Below are 17,486 nucleotides of genomic sequence, written 5' to 3'. Positions count from 1 at the left end.
AGTTGTGTTCATGGGAATCCACGAGCCTCTGTGAGCCACGCTGATTACATAGCACCATCAACTTGAAAGTGCTATGTTTCCTTTTTGTCGCTGTGCAATCATGTTGAATCCATGAAATGATGGATGATTGAGAATCAACATTTTATTGCTTCTGTTCAGAATCTCTAAGAATGACCTGATCTCTTGATGCCAAGGGAACTTTCCTCACCTGAAGAAAATATTGTGTGTTAAGTGGTATTTTGTTATGAATCACATGTAGTTTCCTAATATTGGGCTTCCAAATGACTAAATTCCCCATTTTCCTGAGTATTCTTTGATATTTTTTCTACATTGGTTATTCATTAAATTAGAAGAAATAAAATTGTGATAAATCTTTGTTTCCTATTTTGAAAAATCTGGGGATGGATTTCCTTTGTTCATCTTTTATTCCTTTTTCTTTTTCTAAGTTATTTCCATGTATATGCCTCCTCATTTTCTCCTAGCATATTTTACTCAAGAACCGAAGACTTTTCCCTCCATCTTGGCTTCAAGACCTGAGCTTATGTGTAGTGTAGTAGCTGAACGTAGGGATGTTGGAATCAGACTCTGGGTTTGAATTTTGACACCTACCAGCTGTGGGATCCTGGTCATGCTTAAACTCCTTGGGCCTTAGTTTCCTCATCTGTAAAAGGATAATAACAATTCCTACCTCACAGAGTTGTTTTGAGCATTAAATGAGGTAATACATGAAAGAATTTATATCAAGGTCTGGTACATCAGAAGTGCAGTATAATCATTAGATATTATTATTATTATTGTTAACCGATATTTAGAAAACTTTTGTCCAAAAATGGCCATTTTTCTGGTGTGCTAATAAATTTAATTAATGCATTCATCTGCAAACCAACAGGGTTTTCTTAAAAAACGTTCGCCTCAAGAAGCTGAAATTCTTCGTCAGCTGTACACCAAGTCGTTTCCAGACCTGTATCACTTCAGTATTCAGAACTTAGAACACCAGATGGAGATGCTGGAGGCCTTTGTGATCATGCAAAGCATCAACATGCTTCAAGGCCTGATCCCTTCCAAGGTAAATCGCTCAACTTTCTAGAACTCTCTCTCCTTTTAGCTGAGCCGTACTGTGCAGAGTCTGCGATATTTGAACATGATTCTTAGAACCATGGGGAAGTGGGGAGGTTTCAAACATGGACACTGCATATTTTGTGTTTTTCTTTCATTTCTTTTTGGTTTTTTTCCACAAAGCAAGCCACAGATTTGTGGATTAGGGGCAGGTTCGCAGTCGTCTAACAACCATTCAAAATTTATTTCGGAGACCAGCTTGGTATTCCCAGAGATCAGTTCTGCATTTGTTCTCCAGTTTTATTCATCTTTCCCTCGTTCTTGTTTTGGGGGAAAACTGTTATCCCTTTTAGATCTTTGCTATTTTCATTAAAATGTCAAAGCCAAGTTTTGGTTTGAGAATTAAGTAAGTAAAAGAAAAGTTTCTTTTGTGCTCAGGAGCAAGGCGGGGAGGTCACGCCGGAGCACCTGGGGAGACTCTACGTCTTCTCTCTGATGTGGAGCGTCGGGGCAGTGCTGGAACTGGATGGCCGGCGCCGCATGGAGCGCTGGCTGCGCTCCCAGGAGAGGCTGGCCTTGGACCTGCCGCCTCTAGCAGGGCCTGATGACACCATGTTTGACTATTACGTCGCATCTGATGGTGAGCCCCTCTCTTCTATCCATCCATCACACGTGGGACCAGTTTATTCCAAAATGGCTAATATTTACACTCTATCTACCTATCATCTGTCTATCATCTATCATCTATCTATCTATCATCTAGCTAGCTAGCTAGCTAGCTATCATCTATATTTCTAAATGGTAATTAAAACTCTTGGCTGTAAAATTGAAATGGAAATGTTTATGTGTGTATGAAAGAGAGTCAATTGTTTCTTTTTCAAATATTTATTTCAATTGAGTTCCAAATGCACATTTCCTTGTTAAATATATCGTGTACTGAACTTTTAATGAAATAAAAACAAATTTAAAAAATCACCAAATCAGATCCATTTCAGCCATTCATTCGATATAATCAGCAACTTATAAAAAAATGACAAAGTATGAGGTATATTTTTATGAAATAGGTGTGTATATCTATACATCTGTATCTATGCATGTATTGCAATACTTTAAGTTTATTTAAATGTGCATACATATATATAAAGTACATATATACACATATATGAAGTACAAATATACGTAATATTTATATATGACATCCTAGGATGTTTTATTTTTGGTTTTACAGTTAGGGAAGTATGTAATGAAAAATGATTTTAGGTACATATGACTATCACTGTCCTGTATTTTTCTTTTTAATAATTTATTTATTTATTTATTTATTTATGGCTGCTTTGGGTCTTCGTTGCTGCGCGCAGGCTTTCTCTAGCTGCGGCGAGTGGGGGCTACTCTTCATTGCGGTGCGTGGGCTTCTCATTGCGGTGGCTTCTCTTGTTGCGGAGCACGGGCTCTAGGCGTGCGGGCTTCAGTAGTTGTGGCTCATGGGCTCAGTAGTTGTGGCACACGGGCTAAGTTGCTCTGTGGCATGTGGGATCTTCCTGGACAGGGGATGAAACCTGTGTCCCCTGCATTGGCAGGTGGATTCTTAACCACTGCGCCACCAGGGAAGTCCCCTGTCCTGTATTTTTATACACACTTTTTGTTACTGAAAACCTACATGTTTAAAAAAGAAAATTCCAAGATACTTCTTACTATTTCCTAATATTACCACTTTGGGAATAGTTTCTTGGGAAATTTTGACTCAGCAAACACATACTGAAATACTTAGATGTCTGAATTTAATGAATTTTACTTTGTGGGAAGTTTTTGGAAGATGGCTTCATGAGATTCAAGGAAGTCTGCTCATTATAATTAGGAATTAAGTTATTAATAGGAATATGAAGATGTAAATGTTCTCTGTTCACCTCAGGTAAATGGATCCACTGGAAGACGTGTACTGAGGAATATGTGTATCCATCTAATATCACCCCAGAATATGGCTCCATCCTGGTGCCAAATGTGGACAATGTGAGAACTGACTTCCTAATTAAAACCATCGCTAAACAGGGCAAGGTATGGCTCTTTCACTTTTATTAAAAGTAACATATTTAAAAATCTCCCTTGAAAACATGAAGCATCGTGTGACCACCTAGAAGGGTGGGATAGGGAGGGTGGGAGGGAGACACAAGAGGGAGGGGATATATGTATACATATAGCTGATTCACTTTGTTATACAGCAGAAACTAACACAACATTGTAAAGCAATTATACTCCTATACAGATGTTAAAAAGAGAAAAAAGAAAACATGAAGCGTCTTGCATTTATTTTAGAATGTTTTATGTTGCTGTTTAGAATAAATAAAAGTATTACCCAAATTAATATACTTCTTTTATTATTCCTCAGTAACAATATTAGAGTTGAATAGCTTTAATTCATAATTAAGTAATGATTTTTCATATATTGAGAGAAAGTGAATTTTGACTTGTTTTTCTAAAGAGAAATCCTTCTCTTTTGATCATTGTATTATTTTGCCATGGCTGCCATAACAAAATACCACAGGCTCGGTGGCTTAATCAACGAACATTTCTTTCTGTACAGTTCTGGAGGCTTGAAATGCAAGATTAAGGTGTTGGCGGGTTTAGTGTTTTTGGAGCCCTCTCTCTCTCCTTGGCTTGCAGATGGCTGTCTTCTCACTGTGTCTTCCCATGGTCTTTGTGTGTGCATCCCTTGTTTTTCTGTGTGTCAAAATTTCCTCTTCTCGTAAGGATGCCTGTTAGACTGAACAAGAGCCCACCTTAACGGCCTCATTTTTAATGTAATCATCCCTTTAAAGACCCTGTCTCCAAACGTAGTGACATTCTGCAGTACTGGGGGTTAGGGCTTCCACATATAAATTTTGTGGGGACACAATTCAGCCCATGACAATAATTTTATTGTATTTCTTGGATTTTTTTCTCAACTCCTATTTTAGGCTGTGCTGTTAACTGGTGAACAAGGAACAGCCAAAACGGTCATAATCAAAGGATTTATGTCAAAATATGATCCTGAAAGCCACATGATCAAGAGTCTGAACTTTTCTTCTGCAACCACCCCACTGATGTTTCAGGTACTGGCTCATTGGTGCTGCAAGTTCAGCCCAGGTTTGTGATAAGCTTTGGAGGCTCAAATCTCATGCTGTTCTGCTGTACCCACTGAACTTCATGTGCACTTTCACAGCCATAGTAAATCCCCTACATACGTCTTCCATTATCTCTATTTTTCTGTTGCAATAGAATCTCCCCCTAGTTAGATGATAACATATAATCTTAAATTATGGAGAAATAAAAAGATTATATATGGTGTTAAAAGCCTCAACACTGTTTAGAATATCTCTGTAGAAAAGCCTGTGAACATACAAAATCCAAAATTGAAAGAAATATTATTTATTCCCCACCTAAACCTACTTCTTCTCCCTACTGTCTGCTTTTCTGTGGGTGTTACTATTATTCTAGTCATTAGGATAGACACACTGGAGTCATCTATGATGGTCTCTCTCTTGAGTCAAGGGCTGCTAATATCTAAGGAAATACTTTTCATGTTGTTTCCTTTTTCTCCCTTCCCCCTATCCAGCTCTACATAATCTACTTCATGATTCCACAACAGGGTATTAGCATCAAAGAATCTTGAAGCTGGTCTTGCTTCAAGTCAGATCCTCTTCAAATCTAGTTTCTATTCTTTTTCCAATCTCTGGTTCCTATTTATCTTGTTGTTCACTGACTTAACATTCCACAATGGCTCCTATTATCAATTGCAGCAAGGAATACAATCTTAGAATCTTAGCACATTAAAGATTTTGCTTATGATATCATTGAGGAGGAACAGAGAACAACCCTCAAGTTTGCATTGCTTTTGTCAATGGAACTGCCAAGATTGACCAGGGCTTGCAGTGGCTAACTGGTTCTTTTTCTCCTATTCCTAAATTATTTAAGAAACCAGAGAGTAAATCTTAAATGTCAGTCCATGCTTTAATTGTTTGCAAATAATCTATGATACCTTTATTAGAACATTAATACATTAATAAAAGATACATTTTATAAATTGAAATGTATGAAATGGTACACTTGAAAAGATACATATGAAAAAGAGTTAGGAAAAGGTACATTCATAAATTGAAAATGGAAGGGAAATTTTTAGGGGAATTCAAATCCAAAGAACTTCATTTTTGATTAACTTTGTTGTTCTTTAGTTGTTGGAATGAAAATATCAAAGAGCAATGAAAATTCTTGAGAACAAGGCTAAATCATGACTTTTTAATCACTTAATGTAATTGGTGACTACAGAGTGCCAAAAAACTAAGACCATTGATTAAGTTTCTAAATAAGACTGTCAAAACATTATGCTCCTCTGTTAGAGATGGAATTTCCAAAACTGGCTAGCCTTCTATCATTAATGAATATCATTTACACACTGTTGTGTTGGGAAGGTCTGGATCAAAGGTGAACCCCAAATTGCAGTGACTCAGCAGTGGTATTTTTGCGTTTGGGGAACCGCACACTAGATTATCCTAGGCTGGCAAGATGCTAACATTATACACATTCCCTTGATACTATTTTATATTTTTAAAACTTTGTTTTACTTTTGGAGAACATCTCTTTAAAGGTTATAATATAACCTTACTTGTGGATGCCGATTGTTAAGCATTAAATCAAAGTGTGATTTTTTTTTTTCATTATGTAGGGTAGCTATCTAGCTCTTCACATTTCTTGGGAGTGGATTAAATCTTTAGGGCTGCAGTGCAATTCTGACAGGAACTACCTGGAGTTAGTGCAGACTTCACAGGTGAAGGGCTCAGTCCCTACAAAACTTCTCTCACTTCAGAACCAGCCGCAAGCTCAGGGGTTCCCAGGCTACCAACACTTCGGAACAATTGGCTGCAAACTGAAAGGTTTCTATGACCCTGTCAGTTTTGATAATTCACCAGAATGACTCACAGAATTTAGGAAAATGCTATGCTTATGATTATGGTTTTATTATAAAAGATATGAATTGAGATCAGCCAAAAGAAGATGCATAAGGCAAGGTCTGGGAGGGTCCCGAATGTGAACCTTCTTTGTCCTCAGGATGTATTACTCTCCAGGCACATCTGTGTATATCAGCAACCAGGAAGCTCACCTGAGCCTCAATGTCCAGAGTTTTTACTGAAGTTTTATTACATAGGCATGATTGGTTGGCCATGTGATTGAAGTCAGTCTCCAAACCCCTTCCCCCTGGGAACTCAGCTGATATCACGTGGTTTAAAGCCCTAACACTCTAATCATGGTTTGGTCTTTATGGCATGAGTGGTCTGAGGGGCCCACAATGAATAACAAAGACATTCTTATTATGCGGGAAATTCCAAAGGTTTAAAGACTCCCTCCTAGGAACCAGGGACAAAGGCTAGCCAAATTCTTTAGTATATGGCAAGGAGTTGTCACATATTTTTGCTAGTAACTCCTGGTGATATTTACCCCTCTCAGGTGGTAAAGACCTGTGCTTTATGTCTCTATAGCATGAAATACTTATTAATTTCCTAGAAAAAGGCACACGTAATCTAGAAAACATCCTGTTTATTAATATACAAATTCATAAACCATGTAATAAATTTCTAGAAGCAGTACCATATCGAAGTATAATAAATTAGAAGAAGAAGAAAAAAACAGGTTTTCAAAACGTAAACATCTGTATTCTTTAGGGTTCCATTATCTGATTCACAACTATTGATGTTTAACCCAAATCCTTCCTATCCTTCAGTAAGAAGGTGGTCTCAACACTTCACTATTTCTTTTTCTGTTCAGAGACATCACAGGATCATCTGGTCTGTTTAGTGCCTGTTTTGACTGCTAAGCATCAGGGGTTTCAATTAAGCTAGACTCATTAGTTTTAGAAAACTTTCAATTAGCCAAACTGCTGTAATTAACTTTCTCACTATAATTTTCAGCCATTCATGCTAAACAAGGGCTGATGGAGCTTAGCATTTGTCTCTGTGTGTCCCATTTATTTGGATCCAAACCAAATTGAAATGTAGATGAGAAAATAGACACCGTCCATCCCTCCCGTGTTGCCATGATGGCACATGTGTCAAGGACACATGTCTGTTACTTGACAGGTTGTTTTCATCTGAACTTCCTTTGTTTTTACCATGGTGTCACTTTCACATCTTTTATCAGCAGGAGGACAGACTCTATGTCCCTCTTTTCCTGGTACTGTCCAGTTAACTTCTGTTGTCTCAGATGAATAATGAATAGCATCCCTGTTACTATCCAAAGTATGAAGTTTGGACCAAAATTATATGGTCACCCTCTTTTTGGCTAAGGAAATTTCAGTCAGTCTTTTAAGAGAGGTGATTTTTTTTTTCAAAACAAATATTGTTTTAATTTTTTTATTTTTGAAAGTAATTCACACGTACCTTTAAAAATGTAAACAATACAGAAAATGCAGTAATTCACACGTACCTTTAAAAATGTAAACAATACAGAAAATGTAAACGAAATAGAAAATTTCTTAAGAGAATTTCTGAAAAGATTTCTCTGTTCTAAAAATAATCTTGAAGTATTTTGAATGCAACAACCGTCTTACAAATGCTTGTGTAGCAATAGGTTTTGTTTTTTAAAAATGACAACTGTAGAGCTTGGAAGGAAATTCCACATTTTTCCCTAGACTCAGAACCACTTTTCCTAATGAAATCTTATGTAAAAGACTAATCTATCAAACAGGTAACAAGGGATTTGCTTTGATGGAATTGGAGCTGGCCTCCTGAAATCCCTTCCAGCCTCCTTCTTGCTTCCTGTAGGGGCCCTTGTGATTGAAGAAAATCCTTTCTATGCTTCAGAGCATAGTCTGAAGACCAGTTTCCAGAGGAGACTCTGAAGATATAATACATGAAAATATTTCTTTATGGTAAAAAGCTCTCTAAAAATGTCAGGTTTCACTGTTAATATTAACACACTCCGTTGAGGAAGATTGAAGTACTCATTTGAGTTCCCAGATAGTTAGTTGGTGGCAGAACCTGGGTGAGAAACCAAGTTCCCATGTCTTCCACTGTGCTTTTCCAGTTCACCCATCTGATCCTTCCAATGGCTTTTCTTTATTCCTATTAATATTCAAATGGCTGATTTATCACAGTGCATTTGTTTTATTTTTAGCTTTTAGTTACGTATTATTATCTTTTCATGTTATTTTTGATTTTTACTTTTTATAATATGCTATTGAGAATTTTAAACTTTACTACTATAAGCCTGTTTTCATTTGGTTTTGATGAGTTACAATAAAATGGAAAGATATTCTTTAGACAGTAGATTTCTTAATAAAAAGCATAAGCTCTCCATTTTTATCTTTTAGCTAAATAGATACATGGAAGCCTAAACTTAAGTATATTTTATATTTCAATTTGATTGGATGTAATATGTATGAAAAATGATTTAAGTGCTGATATATAGAGATACCTATAGTAATAAAACATATCTTTCATTTTTATAATGCATTAAGTTCACTAAGTGCCTTCACATGTATTATATCATTTATGGATAATATTCTGTTGTGTGTATACACACACATACATATACATGATTTATGTATCTCTATATACATTCCCACTTTTGAGCTGTGGTTCAGTGACTTATGTGGTTTAAAATGACTTATAAGTCATAAAGCTAATAAGTGGGGGAAGTAGCAGTTTAACCCCTATTTTTCTAACTTTAAACCCAGTCAGAGCTATTGCATAAGGCCATTGCAGTTTACGCAGATTTTGTGCTATGTCCCATTCACAGAGACAATAATGTGAATAGTGACCCCAAGAACTGGGCAGTGCACAACCTCCTCAACTGTACATGTTCCTCCCCCTGGCTGGGGAAACAGACATGTGCACAATCAAGTATAGCTGATGTGATAAGTGCTACTTATGGAGTAATCTAAGTACCCTGGGGCCCAGAGGAGGAGGGGATTCATTTTGTTAGGGAGTTACAGGAATAAATGTAATGAAAGAGTTGACCATTACTTGGGGGAATTTAATATTTATATAATGTTAATATTTTAGGGATTACAGAGGCTGAATTGTCTATTAAGAAACTAATTCAGAAAATTGAATTGCCCTAGTTTTAGAGCTTTTCATTTGGAATGGAGAAGAGTAACGTAGAATGGCTTTCCTCAGCCCCATTCCTAAGTCTATCTGGATGACTAACCATCTGTTTTTTATGTCTAAAATGTCACTGTCGCAACTGGGGTTCACTCTAGTATCCATGTGTGTGTGAGCTAGACAGACAATGAGGTCAGAAACTTGTTTAGGTGCCATAGATTGCTTCAGATGATGTCATGCTGACTACCATTCTCCTATTTCAGAGTCAAGTCATTGTCTATTCTCAGAGAACAGCATAAACTGCCCTTAGTCCAGGCCCTTGCTAGAGATTTCAACTCTTTACCAATAAGCTGGGTTGAGGGAAGTGATTTTATGGAAGATCATTCATTTAAGTCAATATTTCACAAACTGTGTTTGGGTGATACTAATGCTGAGAGATTTTTGGCTCAGAAATGGCTACTTTAGGAATATGTAAATAAGGATCTCTCAATGAACACTGTAAATCAGTCTGAGAGGAGCATCATGTTATTGTTTTATTGTTAACTGACGATGAATGAATGAAGACCGTGATGGGCCGGAACCAAGAGCCTGAAAAGGAATGTTGAGAAATGAGACTGAAGGGTGAGCAGGGAGCATCCTGGTGTTCCGTGTAGGTCACTGATGAGGAACCGCTGGAATACTGAGCAGGACTGCATCGCCACTCAGCAAGTTCATTCTGGCTGCAGGTGGAAGAGAGAGGGCTGTGCTCAGAGAGACCTGAGAGGAGGCGGTTACAGTAATTCCTCCAGAGAGAGCTTGACCTGGACCAAGATATGGAAAGAGCACAGGCTGCGTTCAAATTGTGGTTGAGAAGCAGACCAGGCAGGACCCGTTTTTGGTTGAGTGGATACTGTTGGAGGAGAGGGATAGGAGAGAGAGAGAAAAAGTTAAGATGACTCCCAAGTTTCTTGTCTTTATTGATCTAGGTATCAAATATTTACTGATAAATATTTTGTACCAGACACCTTTCTAGACACTGAGGAGGCAGTGATGAACAAGATAAACAAGGTGCCTGCCTCCCTTGCATTCTAGTGGGAGAGACAGACAATAATCGAATCAATGACTATACCTATTTGGTTTTATTAACTGGACTATGGTTTATATCACCAACAAGATAGATGAGGTGGGACAGTAGATCAAGGAGACCAGGGAGAAGGTGGGTGGCAGAATACTACAAAGATGATAAATTATTCTTTAAACTGATTTCTCTGGGGAGACAGAAGAGTCTAGACAAAATTGTAAATCACACAATATAGACATTGTATATGACTTATAAAGAAGTTTCCAGGCCTAACTGGAGGCAGGGAGGGCAATTTAAAAGGTTGTGACATTAATCCATATGAGAAAGACAAATAACTGATCAAGGGCATATCATTTTTCAGAGAGGATGAGATACATTAAAAAGCAGTATTTAAATTGCAATAGGACTTATCGATGTTGGATGTGAAAATGTTTGGTTGAGACTTAGGTAGTTGGTGCTAATCCCTGAGATGAGCACCTAGGAGTGGGTGCAGATTTTGTGATGAGGCAGAGATGTCTGCGTTTGGATATGTTGATTTTGTGATGCTATGGATCATCTAAGTGGGGAAGTCCAGTTGGAGTATATGGTTTTCCTAAATATTCCCAAACACATGGATCTATGATGGAGTAGGACATGAAGTTATTGTGTTTAGGCTTTCGGGAGATCTTATCAAACTCCTCAGTTCACTCGGCAACTATTTAATGGGCAGCAGTTCTAAACACAGGAAGAACTCTCAGCTTCTAGGTTCACAAGCTATTTAATTTTTCTCCCTCCTTTGTTTTTGTTTTTATCAACTTAGCTTTTTAATTTTATATATATATAAAAGTAATAATTTTATATATATATAAAAGTAATAATTTTATATATTAAAATTAATTCCTTCTAGTAATTTCCTGCTATTTCAAAGAAATTAGGGTCATAATGAAGGGGAAGAAAGTGCAGGTATGTGGCTATTACTCCATATTACTTCATCTGTTCCACCTATGGCTTTTAGCTCTTAGAAGGCCCCCCAAGACATAAAACCTTCATGTGCCTATGAGTTCTCATTAACGGACGAGGGACTATCTGGAAGGCTCTAGTTTGCCATAGGGAGTTGTCAAGAGATTATTAATTGCTTTATCCATTTAAATTCATTGAGGAGAGCTAAATTTAGCCTAGTACATTACTTTAAACAGTTTTCTTTTATGTCAGGGGAATATGAAATTCTTCTTGCCATTGTACTGTTGTCATGGGAAATTTGTGTGATATGTTTATATCTCTTTCTATTTTAAAATGGTGAAAAATGTTCACATCTTTTGCTATTGTTCATTAAAATGATGACAGAAAATTACAATTTGAAATTACCAAACTGGGGAAATTTTCAAGGACAGATGTATAGATTTTTGTTTATATCTTGGCCTTATTTCATGGTTGTATCTTGAAAGATTATTAATGTCATTTTAACAGGTTTGCTCTTCATCATGAAATAAGGAAACTCTTTTTTGGATAGGATGCGAATGCCTTTTATCTCAATACACCTCCACTTTCTCTTATATTTATACATTATCTTTAACATGACTTAAATCATGAATCAGTGGGAATAAAATGAGGTCTTTAAGATTGAGTTTCTGGAGCATGAGAAGTGTGAGCCCTTTCTGTTTTCTTTGCAGTGCTGGCTCTGCTTACTCAGTACATACATTCTGAACAACTGATTGATTTCCAAACTACACTCTATGACCATGGAAATGTTAATACTGTAGTCAATAGTCTGGAGTTCTTCCCTCATGTCCCCCTTACTCCTTCCAACACCCCTTCTGTCAGTTTTCGTATTCCTTTCCACATTGCTAGGACATTTTTTTATAGAGCACAGGGCAGTTTCCTCCTGTACCACCTAAGCTCAGAATGTATTGGATAGAAAAGAGGGGGCATTGTCCTCCACTTTGTGAAGGGGAAGAGAAGTGATTCAGTGTGATTGCATCTGCCCAAAGCAGATTGTGTCAGGCTACAGAAGCCAGTTGGCAGATTTCTCAACAGAGAACAGTCTTCAGATTATGGCAGCCCGTGGAGCTCAGAGCAAGACCTGAGAAGCCTCTTGGACAGTAGCCCTGTTTAGCTTTGTCTGTGATTATAAGGAAACTTTGAGGAGGGCTGGACCTTTGAATAATGGGGGTTAGGGTTATATTATATTGTCACCAACGTAGGCACAATAAGACAAAACTAAATCTGTAGAGATAAACAGAAGAGTCTCATCCCATTCAAGATTTACATTGATCAGAATTTTCTTTACTCCTAAATTAAACCAGATTTTCAAAGGTTATAAACGTTATGCAAGAAAAGTTAGGTACCTCATGCCCTGCTTTCCAGAATTAAGGGACATTTTGGGGTTTTTCTGAGTAATTTTTATCATTTCAAAGGTTCCTGGATTTTTAAAATAATTAACCATGTCTTAGGGGATATTTTCACAGATGTTTCTGTTGACTTTTCTGTTTAACAGAAGACAATAGAGAGCTATGTGGATAAACGCATGGGCACAACATATGGCCCTCCAGCAGGAAAGAAGATGACTGTTTTTATTGATGATGTGAATATGCCAATAATCAACGAGTGGGGAGACCAGGTATATCGATCCTATTGTGCACTTTATTTGCCTAATTCCTCATTGATTTATTTTTTGATGAGTAAATATTTTTTACTTTTTCAACTTGCAATTCCTAAATTCCAATAAGGTCCATTATTTGGAAACACTCAAAGAGTTAGGTCCTAGGATATAAAGGAATGACATTTTAATTCTGAAAGTTGTCTTTCTTAGGTTACTAATGAGATAGTACGACAGCTGATGGACCAGAATGGATTTTATAACCTAGAGAAGCCTGGGGAGTTTATCAGCATTGTGGACATACAGTTTTTAGCAGCTATGATCCATCCTGGGGGCGGACGCAATGATATACCCCAAAGGCTCAAGAGGCAGTTCTCTATATTTAACTGCACGTTGCCCTCTGATGCTTCTGTGGACAAGATCTTTGGTAAAGTGAATGTCAGTGGGGCGTGGGAGGGAAGAATCCCTGCTTGGGTTCCAGTGAGAATATATCCACCTAGAGGTCAACACAGAAAGAGCATTGGGTGGTTCCTTAGTCTACGAGCTTCATCACTCTCAAGCAGTGTATTTTGTTTATATAAAGATTTACTTTATTATGTATGTACTGAGTTGGGTGCTAAGTAGATTTTTTCTGCCTATGTATTTCTTTAAGAAACTGTTGCTAGCTTCTTAAGCCAGGAGGTTAAACATTAAATGGTCTTAGACACGATGAGATGCTTTCCTCATGGGTACACATATTTGAGGTCTGCATTGATACAATGCCATACCAAAAGTTTATGTAGCTGATACCTAACCAACCCATATAATGATTTTGGCCAAAGAAATAATATTGCACAGAGTGGAGATTAGCCAGAGTCTGATCCTCAGACTAATTTATAGGGTTGTAAGAAATTACTGATTGATTACATATGCAGTGTTTCAGAAATAAATTCACCCAAGAAACACTAGCGCAATCGATAACCATAATTATTTAACTGAGAAATGAAAATGAGTTTAGAAACTGATTATGGAATCACTCTTTTCAGAAAAAGTGTAAAGTTATGCATGCATTCGTGTTAGGTACTAATTTACCATTTCTGAAATTGCAACTGAGAAAAAACTAACTAGGATTACCCTAGTTAATTTCTGGCAGACTAGAATGTCTTCTTAGTGCCCGAGGGTAGTGGAGTATGGCAGTATCTGCCTTCAATCACAGCAGTGGGCAAAGGTTTGGAAACCAAACGACATGGGAATTATCTAAACTTGGAAGAAGTAAAATGGACTAGAAGGAATGACTAGTATCGCTTTTAATTATTTTTTTTTGCCTGGAAAATTTTACGTGTAAAGTAAATGAAAATATTTTATCATGCATGGAAAGGCAACAAAAGAATGGAGAAATCTTAGAGGATTCATGAAACCTCCCTTTTTCTTATCTTTTTCTAAGGCAACTTTATATATTCATCATTGTTACCCATTTAATAATTCTGAATCAGTTCAGCTAGAGTTTTCAACAGTATTTCTTAGTCAACTTTTCAGTATTTGAATGCTAACTTGCTTGAACCTATACCTACTTTGTAGGTTTAAAAAAACCCCAAAGAACATTAATTAATAGAAATTTCTTTAATATGTGGTTAACTATTAAAATGTTTAATTATATTTGTACTCTGCATTATAATGTTTTTCATTTTCACTTAGGTGATTTGAACTGTCAGGCAAAATGTTATGACTTTTTTCCCCTTTCAGGTGTGATTGGGATAGGATACTACTGTACCCAAAGGGGCTTCTCAGAAGAAGTGAGAAATTCAGTGACGAAACTGGTTCCCCTGACACGCCGACTATGGCAGATGACTAAGATTAAAATGCTCCCTACCCCTGCAAAATTCCATTATATTTTTAACCTTCGAGATCTCTCTAGGATCTGGCAGGGAATGTTGAACACTACTTCAGAGGTTATCAAGGAACCAGATGTAAGTGATACATAAGAGAGTAAAACAAGTAACTTTGTTATTTATTATAAACTCTAAATATTCTTAGTAATGCAATTTTTAGTGGCATTATGAAAATATTTTGGGATGTTTTAGCATGGATATTTTTTTCTTTGCTGCTTTTCACGAACATAAATAAGGGAAAAGTAGGCCAAAATTTTTTCTTTAAAAATTCCAACTAGGACTTCCCTGGTGGCACAGTGGTTAAGAATCCGCCTGCCAATGCAGGGAACACGGGTTCGAGCCCTGGTCCGGGAAGATCCCACATGCTGCGGAGCAACTAAGCCCGTGCGCCACAGCTACTGAGCTTGCCCTCTAGAGCCCGCGAGCCACAACTACTGAGCCCGTGCGCCACAACTACTGAAGCCCACGCGCCTAGAGCCCGTGCTCTGCAACAAGAGAAGCCGCCACAATGAGAAACCCACGCACTGCAACAAAGAGTAGACCCTGCTCGCCACAACTAGAGAAAGCCCGCGTGCAGCAACGAAGACCCAACGCAGCCAAAAATAAAAAATATATAAATAAATTTTAAAAAATTCCAATTAAATTTGGTTTATGTATAAGGAAATATTATATACAATTATTTTGTAATGAATAGAGTAAAAGGAAAAATTGATTTTGTTTTTTCATCATTATTTTCTTATACTAAATAATGGAAAGAATCCCTGTTGATCTTATTATATAAGTCTTCCTATTATTCATATTATAAACCTGACATTTTAACTTTAAAAAGTAATTATCTTTATAAATAAACTTTCAAAATTGAAGAATGAAACCATTTTGTTGTTAATCATCCATGATCTTTCTTTTCCATATAACTTGATGTACTAAAAGAAATACATATATTGGTAAAACTGAAAAGAGACAGAAGAGTAGAAAGTTCATTTGACAGAAAAATGAGCACTTGTACATACACTCAAATAAAACAGTTCCTAGCATTATAAGAATTCTCTTCGAACTAAAAGGAAATTCTGGTACATAAAATGCAGTATGTATGTAATATGTAAAATTGTAAAGTATATAGTATGTAAAAATGCAGTATGCCTTTTTTTGCCAAAGCATAAGGCTAAGGCAACATCAGCCTGTTTTTCCATCCTTTTATGGAACCGAGGTTGTAGTTAAGCAAATAGGTTTTAGGGGACTTCTCCACTTAAACGCACTGAAAAAGTTGAGATATCAACCAAACTGTCACTAGGCATATCAAATGTGGACTATTAAAAAAAACCCAGCTTTGCTTCAGATGCTCACAAAGTAGGTAACCACACTGACTGACTGCAAGATGACATTTTGGGGAAAACTCACTCTCCTTGTTACAGAGAATTGGGAGTCATTTTAACAGCAGTGAACATGTTAACTTGATTTTTTTCCCTCAGAGTTATTGACAAATTAATAGTGTTGTGGAATGCAGTTTTCCAATATTACTTTTTGAGTAGCCATTTTCTGGTGCTTATTTTAAATCAGCATAAACAGGTCCAGCAATTGGTTTGCTATGAACTTTTGTCTTAAGTGAATCATTAAATATATTTTACTAAAATTTTATTTTCTGGGCAACCAAAGAACGTTTGATCATTAGTAATATAATGGCTTAAAAGCCTTCTAACTTGCAAAATGTTACCAAGGTAAGAAATTTCCAACGGTGTTTCGTATTAAATAATTAGCTTAGACAAACATTTGTTATCCTTGCTATAGGAACAGGTATATGAGCAATTAATTCTCTCAACTTCCAGTTAATTTTGGGTCCTGGATTATCTAGACTAGGTGATTGCTTTATGCAGATAATCCAGATTTTTGCCATAAATTTCCTTCACACTGTGTTAAGTAAATATATCTTTGTAATGATCTCAGTTGCATACATGAGAGTTGTTTTTATGCAACTTTTTATATTATGCTCTGGCCACATGAATGTAGGTGTCTTATCCAAACAGACTAATTGATCACAAACATAAGACTTTTATGTAGAGTATTAGTTTGTTGGTTGTTCAGAGTGATTTAGTATTTTGTCTAGGAAGGTTTTTGTTTTAATTTAAAGGCTGAAAATGAATATACACTCCTCTCTAGTTACTATACTTGAATGAGACCAACTTGAAATGAAGTTAAGTATATTTTAACTTATTTTATTTTATTTATTTTTTAATAGGACAGTTATATTCATAAACAATTTGTTGTATACTAAGACTGTGCAAAACATGTTTTATATCCTTGTATCCCTTGTACAAATAGCAGTAACGTCTCCCATGTCATTTTGACAACCCCAAAATGTCCTTTTTTGGTGCTAACACACCAAATGAAAACCATTAGTCTAGGATTTTGTTTCTAATGTGCTCCCAAACCTGTTGTTCATGTTAAAAGGAAACCAGTAGTGTTAATCTTAACTTTTTAAAATGTAGCGTCTTAAATTAGGAAGGATGCTGCTCTATGATATCGTCCACTTGAATTCCCAACTGTGGCATAATGGGAATTAATAACACATTTTAATGATGCTTTTGACAGGAACTGTTAAGGCTGTGGAAGCATGAGTGTAAACGTGTTATAGCCGATCGTTTCACGGTGTCTGATGATGTGACCTGGTTTGATATGACTTTAGTAAACTTGGTGGAGGAGGAGTTTGGTGAAGAGAAAAAACTCTTGGTGAATTGCGGAATTGATACTTATTTTGTGGATTTCTTGAGGGATGCACCTGAAGCTACAGGTAAACTATTGAAGCGGAATTTGAAATTCCCCAAATATCTGATATCTGAAGACAGAAGTTCAGTTCAGGGATG

General features: G+C 36.6%; 1 protein-coding gene across 1 annotated transcript in view; it reads left to right on the top strand.

The window, feature by feature from the left end:
* DNAH5 (dynein axonemal heavy chain 5) overlaps positions 1-17,486 on the top strand; it is a 259,490-nt gene that overhangs the window by 152,510 nt on the left and 89,494 nt on the right. The window contains exons 44-51 of the mRNA XM_061189135.1: positions 890-1,066; positions 1,495-1,696; positions 2,966-3,108; positions 4,008-4,142; positions 12,659-12,781; positions 12,974-13,187; positions 14,483-14,706; positions 17,215-17,413. Coding sequence (XP_061045118.1) covers positions 890-1,066; positions 1,495-1,696; positions 2,966-3,108; positions 4,008-4,142; positions 12,659-12,781; positions 12,974-13,187; positions 14,483-14,706; positions 17,215-17,413 — 1,417 coding nt within the window. The remainder of the gene's footprint in view (positions 1-889; positions 1,067-1,494; positions 1,697-2,965; positions 3,109-4,007; positions 4,143-12,658; positions 12,782-12,973; positions 13,188-14,482; positions 14,707-17,214; positions 17,414-17,486) is intronic.

Source organism: Eubalaena glacialis, chromosome 4 (genome assembly GCF_028564815.1).
Source record: "Eubalaena glacialis isolate mEubGla1 chromosome 4, mEubGla1.1.hap2.+ XY, whole genome shotgun sequence".
NCBI lineage: Eukaryota > Metazoa > Chordata > Mammalia > Artiodactyla > Balaenidae > Eubalaena > Eubalaena glacialis.
Note: the sequence above shows the minus strand (reverse complement) of the source record. Positions and strands in the feature narration are given on the sequence as shown.